At 40.4% G+C, this 17,018-nt stretch overlaps 2 protein-coding genes across 4 annotated transcripts; one reads left to right on the forward strand and one right to left on the reverse strand.

Moving 5' to 3' along the window:
* Window positions 1-536: 536 nt before the first annotated feature.
* Window positions 537-4,960, reverse strand: c12h5orf34 (chromosome 12 C5orf34 homolog). Of its 2 annotated transcripts, XM_032577510.1 has the most exons (11): window positions 4,622-4,959; window positions 4,458-4,547; window positions 2,815-3,141; window positions 2,472-2,734; window positions 2,303-2,395; window positions 1,521-1,641; window positions 1,353-1,444; window positions 1,200-1,269; window positions 1,036-1,115; window positions 901-947; window positions 537-814 (listed from the first exon to the last, which is right to left on the reverse strand). In XM_032577510.1, exons 1-11 carry the CDS (start codon window positions 4,823-4,825, stop codon window positions 630-632), a joined length of 1,572 nt encoding a protein of 523 aa, XP_032433401.1. In that variant the 5' UTR covers window positions 4,826-4,959; the 3' UTR covers window positions 537-629. The 2 variants fall into 2 exon arrangements, with proteins under 2 accessions (XP_032433401.1, XP_032433400.1); XM_032577509.1 differs by having other exon boundaries at window positions 1,036-1,269; window positions 4,622-4,960.
* A 1,587-nt stretch (window positions 4,961-6,547) lies between these two features.
* Window positions 6,548-14,954, forward strand: slc7a4 (solute carrier family 7 member 4). 2 transcript variants are annotated; one of them, XM_032578972.1, is made up of 5 exons: window positions 6,548-6,728; window positions 8,682-9,745; window positions 9,845-10,551; window positions 10,671-10,779; window positions 12,788-14,954. In XM_032578972.1, the coding sequence occupies exons 2-5, from the start codon at window positions 8,764-8,766 to the stop codon at window positions 13,003-13,005; spliced, it is 2,016 nt and encodes a 671-aa protein (XP_032434863.1). In that variant the 5' UTR covers window positions 6,548-6,728; window positions 8,682-8,763; the 3' UTR covers window positions 13,006-14,954. The 2 variants fall into 2 exon arrangements, with proteins under 2 accessions (XP_032434863.1, XP_032434864.1); XM_032578973.1 differs by having other exon boundaries at window positions 6,714-6,851.
* Window positions 14,955-17,018: the final 2,064 nt, after the last annotated feature.

Raw genomic sequence — 17,018 nt, forward strand, 5'->3', positions numbered from 1 at the left:
GTGGACCTTACCTTTCGAAAAAGTGTACAACTGGATATACCGTCAGCTTTTGACTATAATTACTACACCCTATGCTTTTCGCTATTTTAATTTGTAAAATAAACAAAATATGAAAAATTCCTCCACTTCATAGTGATGCATTATATCCTGTATTGGTCTATTCCATAACATAACCTCCTGTTTGCAGTTTTAATGTGGGAAAAAATGCACAGGGTATTAAAACCTTTCCAAGACTTGGATAAACCCATGGTCCACAATAATGATGGGAACAGTAACAGTTCAATGGTACATTTCACTAAAAAGGAACACAAAATAATTTTTATTCCGAGTTATATTTGCAGAAAAAACTTCAAGCGAATATCAAAAGGTCAGAACCGACTGCAATACTTATATTGCCCACTAAGCGTCACACAAACACAAAAAAACAAGAATCCTGGAACAGAAGTTGTTAGACTCCAGTTTTAGGGGCATATTAAGATGATTAGATTGTTATATTGCTCCACCATATGTTTATTTTGACAATTAAACATAACAAATTTAAATAGAAAAATCACTTTATTTCAGATTCTATTCATACATGAATTCCAGTATATACACGTCACAGAAAATTTGAAAATAATAAAAAGTTCTCAGTTCAGCGTGGCGGCTGAGATGAGAGCATCAATTTCCTTAATGGCTTCAGCGGTTCTCTGAAGCGCTTCAGCAATGTAGTCCTCATTCACCACTTCATCCTCCTGTGCAATCGTTGAACTTGCTCCTTCTGAGTTTCGTTGCTCACTTTCACTTCTCAGCAGGTGGTTGTTCTCCAGCAGAACTGAGCACAGAATGCTAAAGACTAAACCTCACTGCATTGTATATTTTCTCAAACATTGCATATTATGCTCTTTGATAAAAGGATACAGTTGAAACGCTTTATCTTCTCCAGTTCTGCAGCGACAACATCCGAACTAAAGTTGAAGTGTGAAAACAGCTGTTCATAAAGGTAGCCGCCCCCCTTCCCCCTTAAAATTAAGTGATCTGAAAGTCACAACTTACAGACTTCCAGCTGTCTGCGGCATCTTCACTGCACTGGAAGGATTTTGCTCCGGTTGTATTGTTTTAGAAATATATTTGTCCTGCAAACACAATTTTATTACAATAAACAAATTAGAAGCTTTAACAAGTGCTAGAACTGTAGATGTAAACAGATGTAGAACAACCTGTTGCAGACAGGTCTGTATGACAGGAAACTTTAGTAAATGCTTGGCCTGGTTATAACAAACAAGAATCCTGTGAGAAACATAGGCGATGGTTAAATTCCTGAAAAAAATGGAAGCTTTTACGCCACAAACTGGAGTGAAGTGGTACCTTACCTGCTGGCACGGCTCACGATGGAGCCCACATGGCACAACTGTCCAGGTGTATCAGGAGGAAGGCTGCTTAAATGGTACGTTGTTTCTCTTCCCTGAGCAAAAGACGGCAACAGTTACCTGCATCACTTTGATTTCATTACATGTTTGCAATGAAAGACTGGAACTGACCTCCTCAGAGTGAAGCCTGGGTTTGTGATGAGTAAAATAAGAGTTTAGGACACCGTTGGAGCGGATCACTGAGCCGTCTCCTGGGGAAACCTCTACCACTGGGATTTCTCCACTCAGTATCCTACAGAGCGAACATGAGGACAGAGAGTTGTTATGGAGCAAATAAATCCCACCACTTAAATTAGAAAATTTTAAGACACTAAGGCTGCAACTAACAATTATTTCAGTAATCAACTTATCACTTGAGACATTTTGTCTAACACATATTTACAGACAAATGTATTTTTATTTTAAATACAAAATTTACAGATTTTCTGTACAGTTTTGGCTCAATTACTGCCCCAAAATATGTTGATTGTTTTACCAAATTGCCTTTTTTTAGAGTCTGCATACTCCAGTTAACAATTAATCGATTACTAAATTAGTTGACGATTATTTAAATAATCAGTTAATCATGATTAAGCCGAGGCACTTTGATCAAAGATGTAAGGCAAATTTCCAATCTCAGTTTTTGTGAAGACCTGCCGATACCACATTTCATCTGTTTCTTTTAAGAGCTTTACTAGCAAACATTGAACTTCACAGGGTTCCAAATTTAGGCTCTGTGAAAATTCAAGGTTTGCTCAGGTGGTAAAACCCACTTTGTGCCAATAATCAACATCAGATGAAATAATTTTCATCTGATGTTGAGATGAAACATCAGATGAAAGTTAATGCCTCCAGGTAAACTGAGCACAATTACTACATATGCAATGCCTATTCTTATATGCTTCTACACGTACCTGTATGTGACTCCTTGACACCATAATATTTTTACAAGCTCCGTTGGAAGATCTGATATTTCTTCTTCAACCAGAGATTCTTTAATCTTCCACCTAAAAAGCATAAATATCAAGCTAAATTTGAAATTTAACAGAATCAATTAGCTCCCAAAATACTTAATCCACAAACCTGTGCCAGTGAGGTGACGGACATGTAAGAGGAAGAGCCTGGGGAAGCTGGGAGTCTCTGTCTTTATCATTTTTGTCAGATATGTTAATCTCATCATCAGCTTGTCTGGATTTACTTGGTTCTTCAGATTTAGTATCTTTACTGTTGGAGAGACGGGACGTCCAGTGATGCCGAGCCAAGGAAAGAGGATAGGCCCATGTGGGATCAACGGCAAAGCAAGAGTGATGCTGTACAACTGTGGTGGTCTGGTACATCTGTTCAGGCTGAAAGCAGAAGAGAAGGTGAACAATGATAATCGTATCAAACATGAGTTTAAAGCACAATAATATTCAAAAGGTAATACCTGTTGTTGAGTAGTGCTGGTAAGATGTGAGGAAAAAGAGTTTGTTTTAGTTGACTCCTTCCCCAGATGTCTCTGATCATTCTGACTGTTTGCTTGCTGCTGACTCTTCAGACTGCCATCAGTTTTGTTTAAACTGCACACAATTTGGTGCTGAGGCTGACTCAGGTTACACGTGAACTCGACAGAGAATTCCTCACCAGACGGCGACAACGTCAACACGGCTCTCCCCTCTTCTGACCTGACTACGATCTCACCTCCAGGTCCAAACTCAGGCTTGTAAGACGAACACTCGGGCCATTTAACACCAGAGTCAATACTGTAAAAAGGCTGTCAAGAGAAACCCACGATGTTTAGATAATTTTACTCAACTTAGAGGTGCATCTCAAGGTATACAAGTTTATGCATTTTATTAATTCAATTTCAAAAACTGAAACTATAACTCAAATGTTATTAGGCTGCATTACATACAGAGTGATATATTTTGAGCATCTATTTCTCTTCATTTTCACAATTATTGATTACAACTAAAGAAAAGCTTAAATTCAGCTATGAACATTAGAATTTTACCAATAAGACGGCTCATAATAGAAAGATTTTGTTTTATAGATATGTTTTATGCTTATGTTCAGAAAAATATCATTTGTATATGTGAATTTCTGGTGTATTAGTTCATAATATTAGTTTAAAATACACGGGAAATACTGGTGATATGTAAGAACACATAACACCAGTTTTAAAGTCCCTCCACTGGCTCCCAGTAGCTCAAAGAATAGACTTTAAAATACTGTTGTTAGTTTACAAATCACTGAACGGCTTAGCACCACAATACATTAAAGATCTGCTGTTGTTGTATCAACCTTCCAGACCCTTCAGGTCTTCTGGTTCTGGTCTGCTCTGCATCCCCAGAACCAGAAATAAGTATGTAGTTATCTACCCAAACGAGGAGAAGTAGCATTCAGCTTCTATGCACCACAAATCTAGAATAAACTTCCAGAAAACTGTAAAATAACTGAAACACTGACTTCCTTTAAATCTCGACTAAAAACCCACCAGTTTAGAGTAGTATTTGAAACAATCAATTACGAATTTAACGACGGCATTTGACTTAATGTAATGTTTTGATTGTTGATTCTATGTTGCATGACTTTGTGTTTGTTATGATGTAAAACACTCTGAAATGCCTTGCTACTGAAATGTGCTATACAAATAAAATTTGATTGATTATGTTGTTAAACATTATTTGGGCTCATTTTTGTTTTGTTCATTATTTGACAGAACCAGAATATACCAGAATATGCAGTCATTATATTTCTGTCTGAATACATAATTTCTAAAAACAAAACAAAACCCTAAAAAAAAATCTTGATTACAGTCAGCTACTGTACTTGAGTAATTGTTTCTTTTTAAACATAACTTTTTTTTACTTCCGCTTGACTGATTTATTAAAAGGAACGCTAGTCTTACTTTAGTTTGGAGATTATCTACCCAGTAATGACAAATTAACAGAAGCAAATATTTAAAATATAACACTACGTGAATCGCAATAATTTATTAGAAAAATGTGAAATAAATAGCTTAAAAATATATTCTAATCTATTGAAATGCACATGCTTATATTTGAGATTGAAGTGGACTAACCGTACCTTCCTGTTATCAGCAGAGATGAGCTCTCCTGGAAGGTATGGTCGACTGGCATACTTATTCCTGAACGCCAGTGCGGTTGCCATTAGCTCCTTCGAAAACAAAGTGAACCTCGTTGTAATGCCTGAGAAACAAACAGAAAATAACACTCGAGTGTTTCTTCTACCTTAAAGGCGCTAATAGTGAACCTGGTTCTCTGTCGGACTCGCTCCGTGGGCTGCAGAGGATGTCCGAGCGGGTCCGCGGCTTTAACCAGTACGAATTCACTGCCACACGGTGACAGCTGTAAATGAGCTCCGTGTCTGTAATGAACTTCCACGGACTCGTCCTCATACATCACCATCGCACTGACGCCCTCTGAGGTTCCCATTGTGGGTGGGGTGGGGGTCGTGCTTTCAATAATAAGCCAGACAGAGAAAGAAACATAAAAACAAACTGACAAACGTCCTCAGGTGGAGCCGTTTGACTATTGGCGCGATGTTAACGAGGGAGTCACGTGACCGGAAACATCCGCCTCACTGGTTTACTGTGGGATTACAGCAACAGAGTGCCCCCTACTGTACAAAGGACGGTACGACATCACAGCGATGTCGTATCGTTCTTAGCAGAGGCGCATTTAGTCATATTAGAGCCTAGGGTAAAATATGCACCCATTTACATTCTGAGTAAAAACATTTGACTAATTCCTGTTATTGGCAAAATTTGGAAAAAGTGGTAGAAGACGAGTTTAAATCTTAGTTTAGGTAGTTTCTACAGAGGCAGTCCTATTAAAGGTATTTAATTATTTTTTTATGCTGGGCACTATTGTTTACTCTTGCTGCTTGACATAGTGCAGCGCTTCTCAATTCCAGTCCTCAGGCCCCCCTGCTCTGCATGTTTTAGATGTAGATGTACCTCTGATTCAAATGATTGCATGACCATCAAGTGCTGCAGAAGCCTGTTAATTACCCACATATTCAATCCAGGTGTGTGGCAGGAGGGAAACACCTAAAACATGTAGGGCAGGGGCCGTGAGTACCGGAATTGAGAAACACTTACATATTGTAGCATTTGTTGTAGACCTGTGTCTATTTAACAAGCCACATCAGGCTATTTTTTGGCTGTCAGCCTGGTTTCTTCCTGTGTACTGGATGGGTTTCTCTGAGAAAGCCATGCATACTACTCTGTGTAACATCTGGGGTTCCACAAGGGTCAATGTTTGGTTGATTATTTTCTTTTTGCATTGAGTAAGGCTAGTGTTCAAAATCTGGAAATAATTTTTGATTCTGACTTCACCCTGGACTCTATTAATAATTAATTACCCAACTGACCATAAAGAAGGGGATGGAATGTGAGCATGTAAGTGTGCACAGCTGTGATGGAGGAGACGGGCTTTTTTTGTGCATTTAATTAAAGTGTTTCAAGAAAAACAAAGTTGGCAGTATGGTGTTCTTCTGATGGCAAGTTGTTTTTATGACCAATATACACAACCTTGGTTCAAGAATATTTTGAAAGTGAATCCTAAGGTGTCTTAGAAAAGCTTGACATAAACTGCTTCCTCTAATAGTTTTTTTACGCTTGATTTACTCAAGATACTAGACATTATTTATATAAATATCTGGTATTTTGGCAGGGTTCTACACTTTAGAGCGGTGCCCAAAGTCGGTCCTCGAGGGCCAGCATCCTGCATGTTTTAGTTCTCTCCCTGGTCGTAGTTACAACATTTTCAGCATGTCAATGTTCTTCTTAGGCCTCCAAACATGCAAGATGCCGACCCTCAAGGACTGACTTTGGGCACCACTGCTTTAGAGTGTCAGTATATTAATTTAATTTAATTTCTGTTAGTCATTAAGTTGTGGCACATTTCCCCTCAATGTAGTTCTAATTTACATTGGTCAAATAATGCCTATAGATTCAATGCATTATATTTTCCATTTCAGTTACTTTTTTATAAATTGAACCACTTCTACAAATATAAGCCATGTTTATTATATTGTTACATATCTTTGTAAGGTTTAAATATGTATAGTACATATCAGTAAGTGCCCGGATGCCCTGGATGTTGGTTCTCTTTAATATGGGTGGGGCACAGTGGGGAAGCCCTCCCGTTGATCTGTTAAAAAAAAAAAAAGGGTGCCTGTCCCTTTAAGAAGCAGCGCAGGCAGCGCTCGGTGGTTTTATTCCACAGGAGTGCACCTTCTGCTCCATCACCAGACGATGCGCCCGGGTAACTTCTGAGAGACAGCGCTGCGTTCAGGAGCCGCAGCAAAGATGGCAGACTCAAAGCAACAAGGGTATGCATTTCTGTGTTCCTGCTGATGCTTCTCCTTGTTTGTCTTATCATGAAAATGGGGGGATCGGACAAACAGTCACACCTGACTCACGAATGGAAAGCAGCGTGGAACAGGAGAGAGCTAGTAAGGTTCACTTTGCGCTCTTTTCCATTTTGTTATAAATTTTTAATGTGGCATTTAAAACAAAGCTTATTTCATTCGCTGTAGCGTGGCGCATCTTTTAGCCAGGGAAGGATGCTGCTTATAGACGTAATTTCACGACGCACTGCTACTTTATGACGGCGCTCCTGTTTCTCGTCGAGAATAAAGCGTTACGTAATTATCAGGGAGGCATCCTGCTGTCGCCATATGTTTATCGAGGCCAGAAATCGGATGATGTTCCGATGTTGATGCTGGAGGTTTTGACGCAAGCGGATGAACAATCCTTATTGGTAACAATGCAAGGAATAAACATACTAAACAAAGAGGGAAAATCTAATTCATATGTCATCATTTCACACCTGAGCGATGCCTTTTAGGTGACGTGGACCGGTGAGAGAAGTGCAAGAGTCTGTATCCGCTGTGTGTCCCTCTGTTTTCAACGCATGCAGGCGTGTGAAAGGCGGAAATGAAACAATACACGTATAAAATCCACGATAATAACAGCGGAGCTTCTGATATTAACAAGTACACTTGGGGACATTGTTTCGACAGAATAAAAACATCATGTGTTGAAGGCGTTTAGCTGTTGTTATGCAACTCTTATCAAGTTCATAATGCACCTGGCTGCCCATGAGTGCTGTTGACTTTGCATTTAATTTACACAGACATATTTTTTCCAGCATTTTGCTGCTGATATTTATTCACTAAGTGATAATTTACTTGAGCAGAAAATATACTCCTCACAATGTAGGTTATCTTGGTCTATGGGGGCATTGTAGGATCTGACCTTTGGGGCTGATCAGCCGCCTGTGAGCAGCTGACAGCCCCTGGGAGGATAAATTGCTTAACAATGCTTTGTCTTTAAAGATGAGCTAATGTTTTCAAACAACAGCTACCCCCCCAACAGGAATTCATGTTTATCCATGATCACACGAACTGACTGCCAACACCATTAGTGCACCAGTAAATTCACACAATAAGAACATGCCTCTTAAATGGTTCACTCTTGGGTAAGAGTTTTGTCTCCAAATGTTACAAACATGCACACTCCCTGTGCATACAGTATGTGGGTTCTCTCCAGCCACTCCAGCTTCCTTCCTCAATCCAAAAACACCAGAATCAGATCTTTATTGTCATTATACAGAAGCACAACGGAATTTCATTTCATTACAACACGTCAAAGACAGGTGCCTGAGGTTGCAGCTAATTTTACTGTTAAAATGATTGTTACGTTAAATGGTGTCTCTGAATTGTCGGTGTGTGTGTGTGTGTGTGGGTGTGTGTGTGTGTGTGTGTGGGGGTGTGTGTGTGTGTGTGTGTGTGTGTGGGTGTGTGTGTGTGTGTGCATGGTTGTTTGTCCTTTGTGTATGTCACCCTGTGATGGACTGGCAACCTGTTGTATACCCCGTCTTTTGCTCAATGGGACGGCCACCAGCCTGCCTGCGATTCTGCAAGGACAAACTTTGTTGCTTTTGCATGGCATTCAAATTAAAAGCTAAAATCAGAATGAAAGCTGCATATTAGCGTTATGGAATAAACTGTCATTTTAAACTGTTACCATTTGTTGTCTCTCTAAAAACAATCTAGGTAAATTTATTGCTTGGGAACAATGATACTTTGCAAAGTTGTGAAAACAGGGACTGTATTTAGCGATGTGAAGAGGATATTTTGACTAAAAACAAAAACATTTTATAATTTCAAAAGCTTTCTTTAAATTTTCTTGATCCTAAAGTGAAGTGTACAGTTTTGCCCTGAAAACTTAGACCGTCCATTTTATTTTGTTCTAATGTGTGAATTTCCTTTGTTTTGCAGGTCATCTTCATAAGTAGTTAATGGATCCAGTCTGAAAGCTACAACACCCACCCACTTCACTGACCTGTCTAAGACTGTAGCCATGGCAACTTGTTCGACTGGTTGTGCGCCAGCTGTGCGCCTTTGTCAAAGACTGAACCGGCTCAAGACACTCGATGGTGACATGATGGCGACTTCCCTGAAGCGCTGCCTCTCCACGCTGGACCTGACTCTGATGGGTGTCGGTGGCATGGTTGGCTCTGGGCTTTACGTCCTGACGGGAACGGTGGCTAAAGACACGGCAGGACCAGCTGTCATCATATCCTTTGTTTTTGCAGGTATCGCTTCTCTTCTGGCTGCCTTCTGTTATGCAGAGTTTGGAGCACGCATTCCTAAAACAGGATCTGCATATATGTTTACCTATGTGTCAGTGGGAGAAGTGTGGGCCTTTCTCATTGGCTGGAATGTGATTCTGGAAAACATGATTGGCGGTGCTGCTGTAGCGCGGGCCTGGAGTGGCTATCTAGACTCAATTTTTAACCATGCTATCCAGAACTTCACAGAAACGCATATCATGCAGTGGAATGTGCCCTTCCTTGCCCATTACCCTGACCTCCTGGCTGCAGGAATCCTTGTATTTGCCTCTGTCTTCATTTCCTTCGGAGTCCAAGTGTCCTCTTATCTGAACCATATCTTCTCCACCATCAGTATGGGTGTCATTGCTTTCATCTTGGTCTTCGGCTTCGTGCTTGCCGATCCTGCCAACTGGAGCCAGGAGCAAGGTGGCTTTGCGCCTTACGGGATGTCAGGGATCCTGGCAGGTTCAGCCACATGCTTCTACGCTTTTGTGGGCTTTGATGTGATTGCTTCCTCCAGCGAGGAGGCAAAGAATCCTCAGAAGGCTGTTCCCGTTGCCACTGCTATCTCTCTTGGACTTGCGGCGACAGCCTACATCCTGGTCTCCTGCGTGCTCACATTGATGGTACCCTGGCGTACCCTGGATCCTAACTCAGCCCTGGCAGATGCTTTCTTTCGCCGTGGCTACAGTTGGGCAGGAATTGTTGTGGCTGTGGGCTCCATCTGTGGTGAGTATCAGCATTTGCAAAAAAGTACAATATGAAGTTGTGCAACATGTTTTTCTTTGCTGTATTTTGACAAATACTATTTTTTTTCTTTTTTATTAGCCATGAACACTGTGCTTCTCTGCAATCTCTTCTCCCTTCCTCGGATTGTGTACGCCATGGCAGAGGACGGATTGTTCTTCTCTATTTTCGCCAGGGTCAATCCTGTCACCAAAGTTCCGGTCAATGCCATTCTAGTATTTGGAATCCTTATGGCTGGCATGGCTTTGATCTTTGACCTAGAGGCGTTGGTTCAGTTCTTGTCTATTGGGACTCTCCTTGCGTACACCTTTGTGGCAGCGAGTGTTATCGTGCTCCGCTTCCAACCAGAGAAGACCAACTCTAACGACACCACCACCACATCTCCCAACGTCAACGCAGAGGTGTCCCCTGCTCCCTCAGAGTCACAGACCATAACTGAAGACAGCGAGGAGCCCAAGCAGTATGAGTCCTTCTCCGACAAACTCCAGCTGGTGGAGAGGCAGAAGACGAGAGAGCACCGTGGGGTGGGGCACCTGAAGGCCTACTGGGAACCCTACTTAGACAGGCTGCTGGGAGACTGTGAACCAGGTGAAGTGGTGGCTTTCTGTGTGATGACTCTGATTGTGAGCTCAGTATCCCTCTGTGCTGTGCTGGAGTTTGGAAATGAACAGCTACAGTTCCCAGTCTGGTGTTTCACAATGCTTCTGGTGATTTTTACCTCAGCTTATGTTCTTAGCCTGGCACTTATATGGATTCATGAGCCACAAAGAAACAACCAAACATTCCAGGTGAGCTTTCATATATGCTAAATATAAAATTTAGCATGCAATTTATTTATATAAGGCAACATATAGTGAGACTGTTTTCCCTATGACCAGAGAATGAGATAAGTTTTCTTGTTGCATAGGTACCTTTGGTTCCACTGACTCCTGGTGCCAGTATTCTCTTCAACGTATTCCTGATGATGAAGCTAAGCTTCCTGACCTGGATTCGATTTACAGTGTGGATTGCTATAGGTAAAATAACACCAGCATCAGAACAAACAAATATGTTCAATAGGCATATTTAAAATGTGCACTTTAAATGTTTGAAAATGTTTGGTATGATAACGTTGTTTTTAGATAATTATATAAAGTGTGATAAGCTTACTGTTGCTATTTCAAATAACTAATACTACTGCAGCAGAAAAAATGTAACATTGATTATTTTCATTATCTATAAAATGTGTTCACTATTGATTTAAATCCATCCATCCATCCATTTTCTTCCGCTTTATCCGGGGTCGGGTCGCGGGGGTAGCAGCTTCAGAAGGGAGGCCCAGACTTCCCTCTTCCCAGCCACTTGTTCCAGCTCTTCCGGGGGAATCCCAAGGCGTTCCCAGGCCAGCCGAGAGACATAGTCCCTCCAGCGTGTCCTGGGTCTTCCCCGGGGCCTCCTCCCGGTGAGACGTGCCCAGAACACCTCACCAGGGAGGCGTCCATGAGGCATCCTGACCAGATGCCCGAGCCACCTCAACTAGCTTTTCTCGATGTGAAGGAACAGCGGCTCTACTCTGAGTCCCTCCCGGATGACTGAGCTTCTCACCCTATCTCTAAGGGAGAGCCCAGCCACCCTACGGAGAAAACCCATTTCGGCCGCTTGTATCCGCTTGATTTAAATGTAAAACTAAATCAATCAAAACAAGACTTGCCTGCTAAATTTGTTTTTTGCTTTATATGCTAATTTATACAGAATTTTCAACCTTTTTTCATTCTTGTTTTTATAAACAGACATAATTATAACAAACTGATATTAGCTAACAATCTCTACCTGAGTCTGTAGTGTTTCAGCTGCAGAGGAAACTATGTGCTAGCCTGCAGCAGGATTTAAAGAGTGTTACCTCACTAGGAATGATGGTTATCACTCCATTAGTTTTCATACCATGGCTGTCCATGTTTTTCCAGAAATGAATATATTCCCAAGCAGCAGGCATATTTGTATTTCTTTTTAGCAAGGGAAAAGTATAGTATCCCTCTATCAGGGACCAGGAGTGTGCAACAATAGCTGGGTGAGAAGCAACATTATGGTGCTCTGCTCCATACAGAAAACTCTGGTCACTGTCTGGCATCATATTACAATACTTGTAAACTACATGAACATTATAACGTAAAATTTGAAGCTGACAGAACAAAAACATTAACGTGCAATTATTGGTTGCCAAATGAATTTACTGTCTGCCGTGTGCTCTCAACTGCCTCACTTTACAAATACTGAACTGCATTCGCTTGTTAGCATATTATGATGTGGCTCTTATCTCCAGAAAGCAGTGTCATAAAACCTCCACCGTCTGTGATCAGTGAACTTGATGCTTTTAATAGTTACACGAACAGATTGCACAAAGATTTTCTGTACTTAAACGAGACAGAATATTTTCCTTTTGAGGGCAGTCTTGTGTGAACATAGAAGATGATCAGACAGAGTTAATGACCCGATAGAGGTTCGAGAGTCACAGGGGAAAGTTGATTATCTGGATTTGCTTAAAGCTTCATCAACATGGTGAACTCATATGGTTGAAAACCAAATCTTTTTTAACTATTTCACATTACTGTGAAATTATATTTGCAAGTAATTAGAACCAAAATGTGGTGCTTTAATGTGTACCACTAAAGCCTGTCAAAGTACCACAAACTGGTACTTACACAAGTTGCAGATAATCCTGTTTATTCCTAATGGACAGATAAGACTATTAAGAAAAGCTAATGGAGAATTTGCAAATGTTAGCATGTTAGACATTTGTTAAATTGGCAATGCTGAGCAAGTTAGCTTGTGTTTTTTGCTTTTTATTTGACATTTTAAGCAGATTAGGTTCTTGTCAACGTTGCAATGACATCAGCATTATGTACTTATTCATTTAACACCTAAGAAATTACAGATGGCAAAACGCAACAATCATGTCCAAAGTAGTCTGTCTTCTAACCTGTGCTCAGTGTTCTCATGGTTTAATCATGACTTCCAGTGACGTGTCTCCCACCGCCCTGTTCCCAGGTCTCTTTGTGTATTTTGGCTACGGGATCTGGCACAGCAAAGAGGGATTGAGGGAGCTGCAGCCCAAAGACATGGCTGCCCGCTATGTGGTGCTACCCAGCGGCAGCCTGGTGGAAACAGTGCAGTCCGTTCAGCCCGACGGTCAAGTGGTCACCTCAGCGCACCAAATCAGCTCTTCTGCTGCCCCGACAGCCGCCGAGGCTGCAGGGAAGAGATAATGTGTGACCATTCTGAGTCATCATCACTACTGCCTGGTTTTTGTCTGTCTCCCACGCATCCTGTATTATTAGTGTACTTTCTGTATCTCTCTCTCCCTGTTCCGCTCAACAGTCTGTACTCATTACTCTGCTAAAGTATCTACAAGATAGGATGGGAGGCACTGTCTCTTTGTTGAGCACATGTACTGTATATATGTTATAAGAATCAGATGTGCACTAGAGATATTTATCACTGCCCTAGGAACATAACATAACTGGGAACATGCTTCTTTTCTTCTTTTTTTTTTCTTGCAGTCTTGCCAGCTTTGTGCCGATCCATGTTCATACTGTGTTTGCGTTGTTACTAAGGACTTTTAATTTTCACGTTTCAGCTTTTAAGAGTGGAGCTGGGAATTTAGGCATATTTCAAAGGAACACAAACGTTCAGAAGAAATTTGTGATTTGTGCTTATAAACGGTAGCCCTATTTTGGAAGAGTACAGTTTCACATCTGATTTTCTTTCCAGCCTAGCGTACAAACCAGTTTATGTCTAACTACGAGCAACGCTTATGAAATGAGGTACTGCATACCGTAGATGAACAGATAATGACGATTCATTGGTAGCTTTTTTTTTCCATTTTTAATTTCTTTTTTCTTTTGTTGTTATTTTGGCAAAGAACTGCATAATTTCACTTTTTTTCCCTTCCAATTTCCATACATGCTGCATAAGTATGTTTAAATATTTATAATTTAAATAATGTGTGCCCTCTTAAGACTCCCGTAGGCATAAAGGAGTTTCTCATTATTTTTCTCCTAGTCTATAAAATATAATGTATACTTATTTTTCTATGAACACCATTCTGATTTTTAACTGTTTCAATTTTACCTGTTTGTATCTTTATTCATCGCTACTCCTGCATTATATACTTTACTTACACTTGTGGCTTTATTATTCTCTATAAGATATTTACTTTAAAAATTGCCTGGACTCGTCCGTTTCTTCCATAATTTTCTAAATCTCATCCCATGACCCTCTCTTGTGTCCCTGATCCCCAGCATGTGATCAGCCTTTCTCCCATGCCTCTCCATACTGCAGCCTTTTCTTCTTGTTTTTATCTGATTGGCACAGCATTGTTTGCCAAAGCCCATAAAACTGAGATCATGTCTCCATATTCTATATACATGAGTGCATGGACAAGCAGAAAGTTATTCACAGGGATCCCTTGCACATAAATATTGGTAGGCAGGCATTATGCCCCCGTCCTGTCTCTCCGAGGCCTCCGTAATCTGTCAGATTTGCAGTAGTCCCTGTCGCCGGTCTGCCTCCTGACCCAGATAAGAAAAAGCCGTAGATGTGAGAACACTCCCATGACACGGAGACAACAGTCACTTTACTTTTGCTCTTGTGGTCATCAATTTGACATCACATCACGTATGTAGAAGCACCAAAAAAGATGTCAGCTCTATTGTTATTGATTTCTCTTTGCTTTTGCATGTAACAATAGAAACCAATGGCCTTAAACATGTTACACATCTTATCTCCAAAGCTGATTTACCTGTTTATTTATTTGCCTGACGGATGAAGAACCGTATCTAATCATCGTCATTCATTCATTCAACTAAAGAATCCAAATATAGATTGTAGAAAGCCTTTTGGTGTAAGATTTGGAAGAATTTTATACAACTTTGCAAATATTTGTCCAGTAGTTTTGTTTCATAGCTAATGCTTTTGGTGTCAGGGTTAGTGACAATATATTTATACTGTGGTGCTTTTTTTAAGCTGAACATTATCACGACTCTTTCTCTCCTTTTGTGCCCTGATGCACAAATATCAGCGACTAGACTTTTCTTACACCTAAATGTCATTGTACTCTGCATAAGCACCTGGAAATCACAGATTCCTGTCATAATGTTTGTGTAAAATGCAAAAAGGACAAAAAAAAATAAATGTTTTGAAGCAGCATTAAAAACCACTGGTGCATTATTAATAGATGAGAATGAGAATTTACATCACATCGATTGATTACATAATTTACATAAGAGTTGCTATGTGTTCCCGGTTTGTTTCAAGTCATTCACAGGAAATAAGAGCAAGACTTCAGTGAACATACAGTACAGACCAAAAGTTTGGACACAACTGTGTGTCCAAACTTTTGGTCTGCACTCAATACAGACCAAAAGTTTGGACACACTTTCTCATTGAATTCAATGAGAAGGTGTGTCCAAACTTTTGGTCTGTACTGTATTTATTTAGATAATAATGAGGAGCAAGTAAGGAAACTTGTAGAGTTATTTATAACCATTGAACATTTTTTTCCCCGTAAATAGAGCTAGCTTTTGTGTGCAAATAAAGCAGCAAGTCCTCAGAGGTATGTCTGTCAGTTTTACAGTATTTTTTCTTATTATTATTTTCTGATTTTTAGTACAGATTTAGCCCTTTAGATGCCCCATTTAATTTGCTTTCTGTTTAATTTATATTTTATTTATTTTCTGTAACTTCTGGGGGGTTTTGTTATTTACTTTTCATCCACCTACTTATTTAAATAATTGCTGGGTTTTTGTGTGTGATTTGTTTTACTTTTGGTTTTTGTTTAGTCATTTATTGGTTTGTGTTGATGGTATTCATTTGCCAACTTAGACTTGATTTGATTTTGAACATCTAGTTTCAAGTCTAGCCACAGAATGTAAATTACATCTGGGTCAATCTAAGCCAGGAAGATGTTTTGAAAGTTTGTAGCTTTGATGCTAACATCACTAAGTTCCTCTCTAGGGATTGAGTTCAGGATAATGTGGCTGAAGGCCAAAAATGCCAATTTTTCTCCCATCTGACTAGAGGTTTTGTGGAAAACTGCAAAGTGGATTTATATGACTTTCTTTTAACATTCACTTTCTTCTTATCACTCTTCAAGAGATTTGTGGAGTGCAATGATTGTATTTTTCCATAAGCAGATCCTCCAACCCGAGCTAGGAATGTCTGCAGCTCCTCCATGCTACCACATGCTGAAGTCATAGAACATCTTTGACCTGAAACGGTTAATTTTATGTCAGAGTTAGTCCCAGCTCCATTCATAAGCCTCTAAATAATTAAAAAGTTTTGATATCAGTACACTTCACTCACCAGATACATCAAGGTATAGTGTGAAAGTTCGAAGTTTAAAAATCCTCAGTTTATCCAAGGAAAATGTAAAGGAAATATATTTTTACAACACCATCTGCTATGTGTGAAGTTGATATTTTCCCAGTAAGAAAGTAATCAGAGGTTATATGAAAGGAGACCAGACCGCAGGACACAAGCGCTGAGGTATCATGGAAACACATTGCCATGGAAACTAGTACTTGCTGCTCTTTACCGACAGCACACACAGTGACACAGACACCTGCGTCTTACGTCTTTGTGTGACACTCAAGGTTGAGTGAGCTGCTATGTACTCAGAACCACGTGATTCATCCGCTCTGCAGGCCGTTCTTTCAGACACATGCAGGTTTGTTTGAGAAACCGATCCTATGACCTGAAAGCTGATACGTGCCATGCGTGACTGTCCCCGTTTAGTAGCATTAAAACAATGTATTATGAATGGATTACCTGCTTCAAGACATTCACACTTTTGGGGTTTGTTTGTCTTTTTGTTTCTGTATCTTGAAAGGAGAAAACAGAATTGATTTATATTGGTGTCTGACATCTCAGAACTCAGCCACAAGCGATTTAACACTGCAAGCTCGAACCACCACTTGCATCTCCCTTTTTTTAAAATTGCAGACGAGACCTTTTTTTTTTTACCCCTCCAGGGGGTCTTTTGTGGGCCCTAGTGTCCCTTATATGACAGTAGGCTGACAGGAAACAGGGAAGGAGAGGGGGGAAGACATGCGGCAAATATCGTCGGGTCCGGGAGTCGAACCCGCGACGGCCGCGTCGAGGACTGAAGGCCTCCAAATATGGGTCGAGCTAACCGCTACGCCACCACGGCACGCCCAACAGACGAGACCTTTTTGACCATCTTCATGTAGTTGAGATGTCAGAAAAACAACACAAAGCA

This window comes from Xiphophorus hellerii, chromosome 12 (assembly GCF_003331165.1).
Source record: "Xiphophorus hellerii strain 12219 chromosome 12, Xiphophorus_hellerii-4.1, whole genome shotgun sequence".
Lineage (NCBI taxonomy): Eukaryota > Metazoa > Chordata > Actinopteri > Cyprinodontiformes > Poeciliidae > Xiphophorus > Xiphophorus hellerii.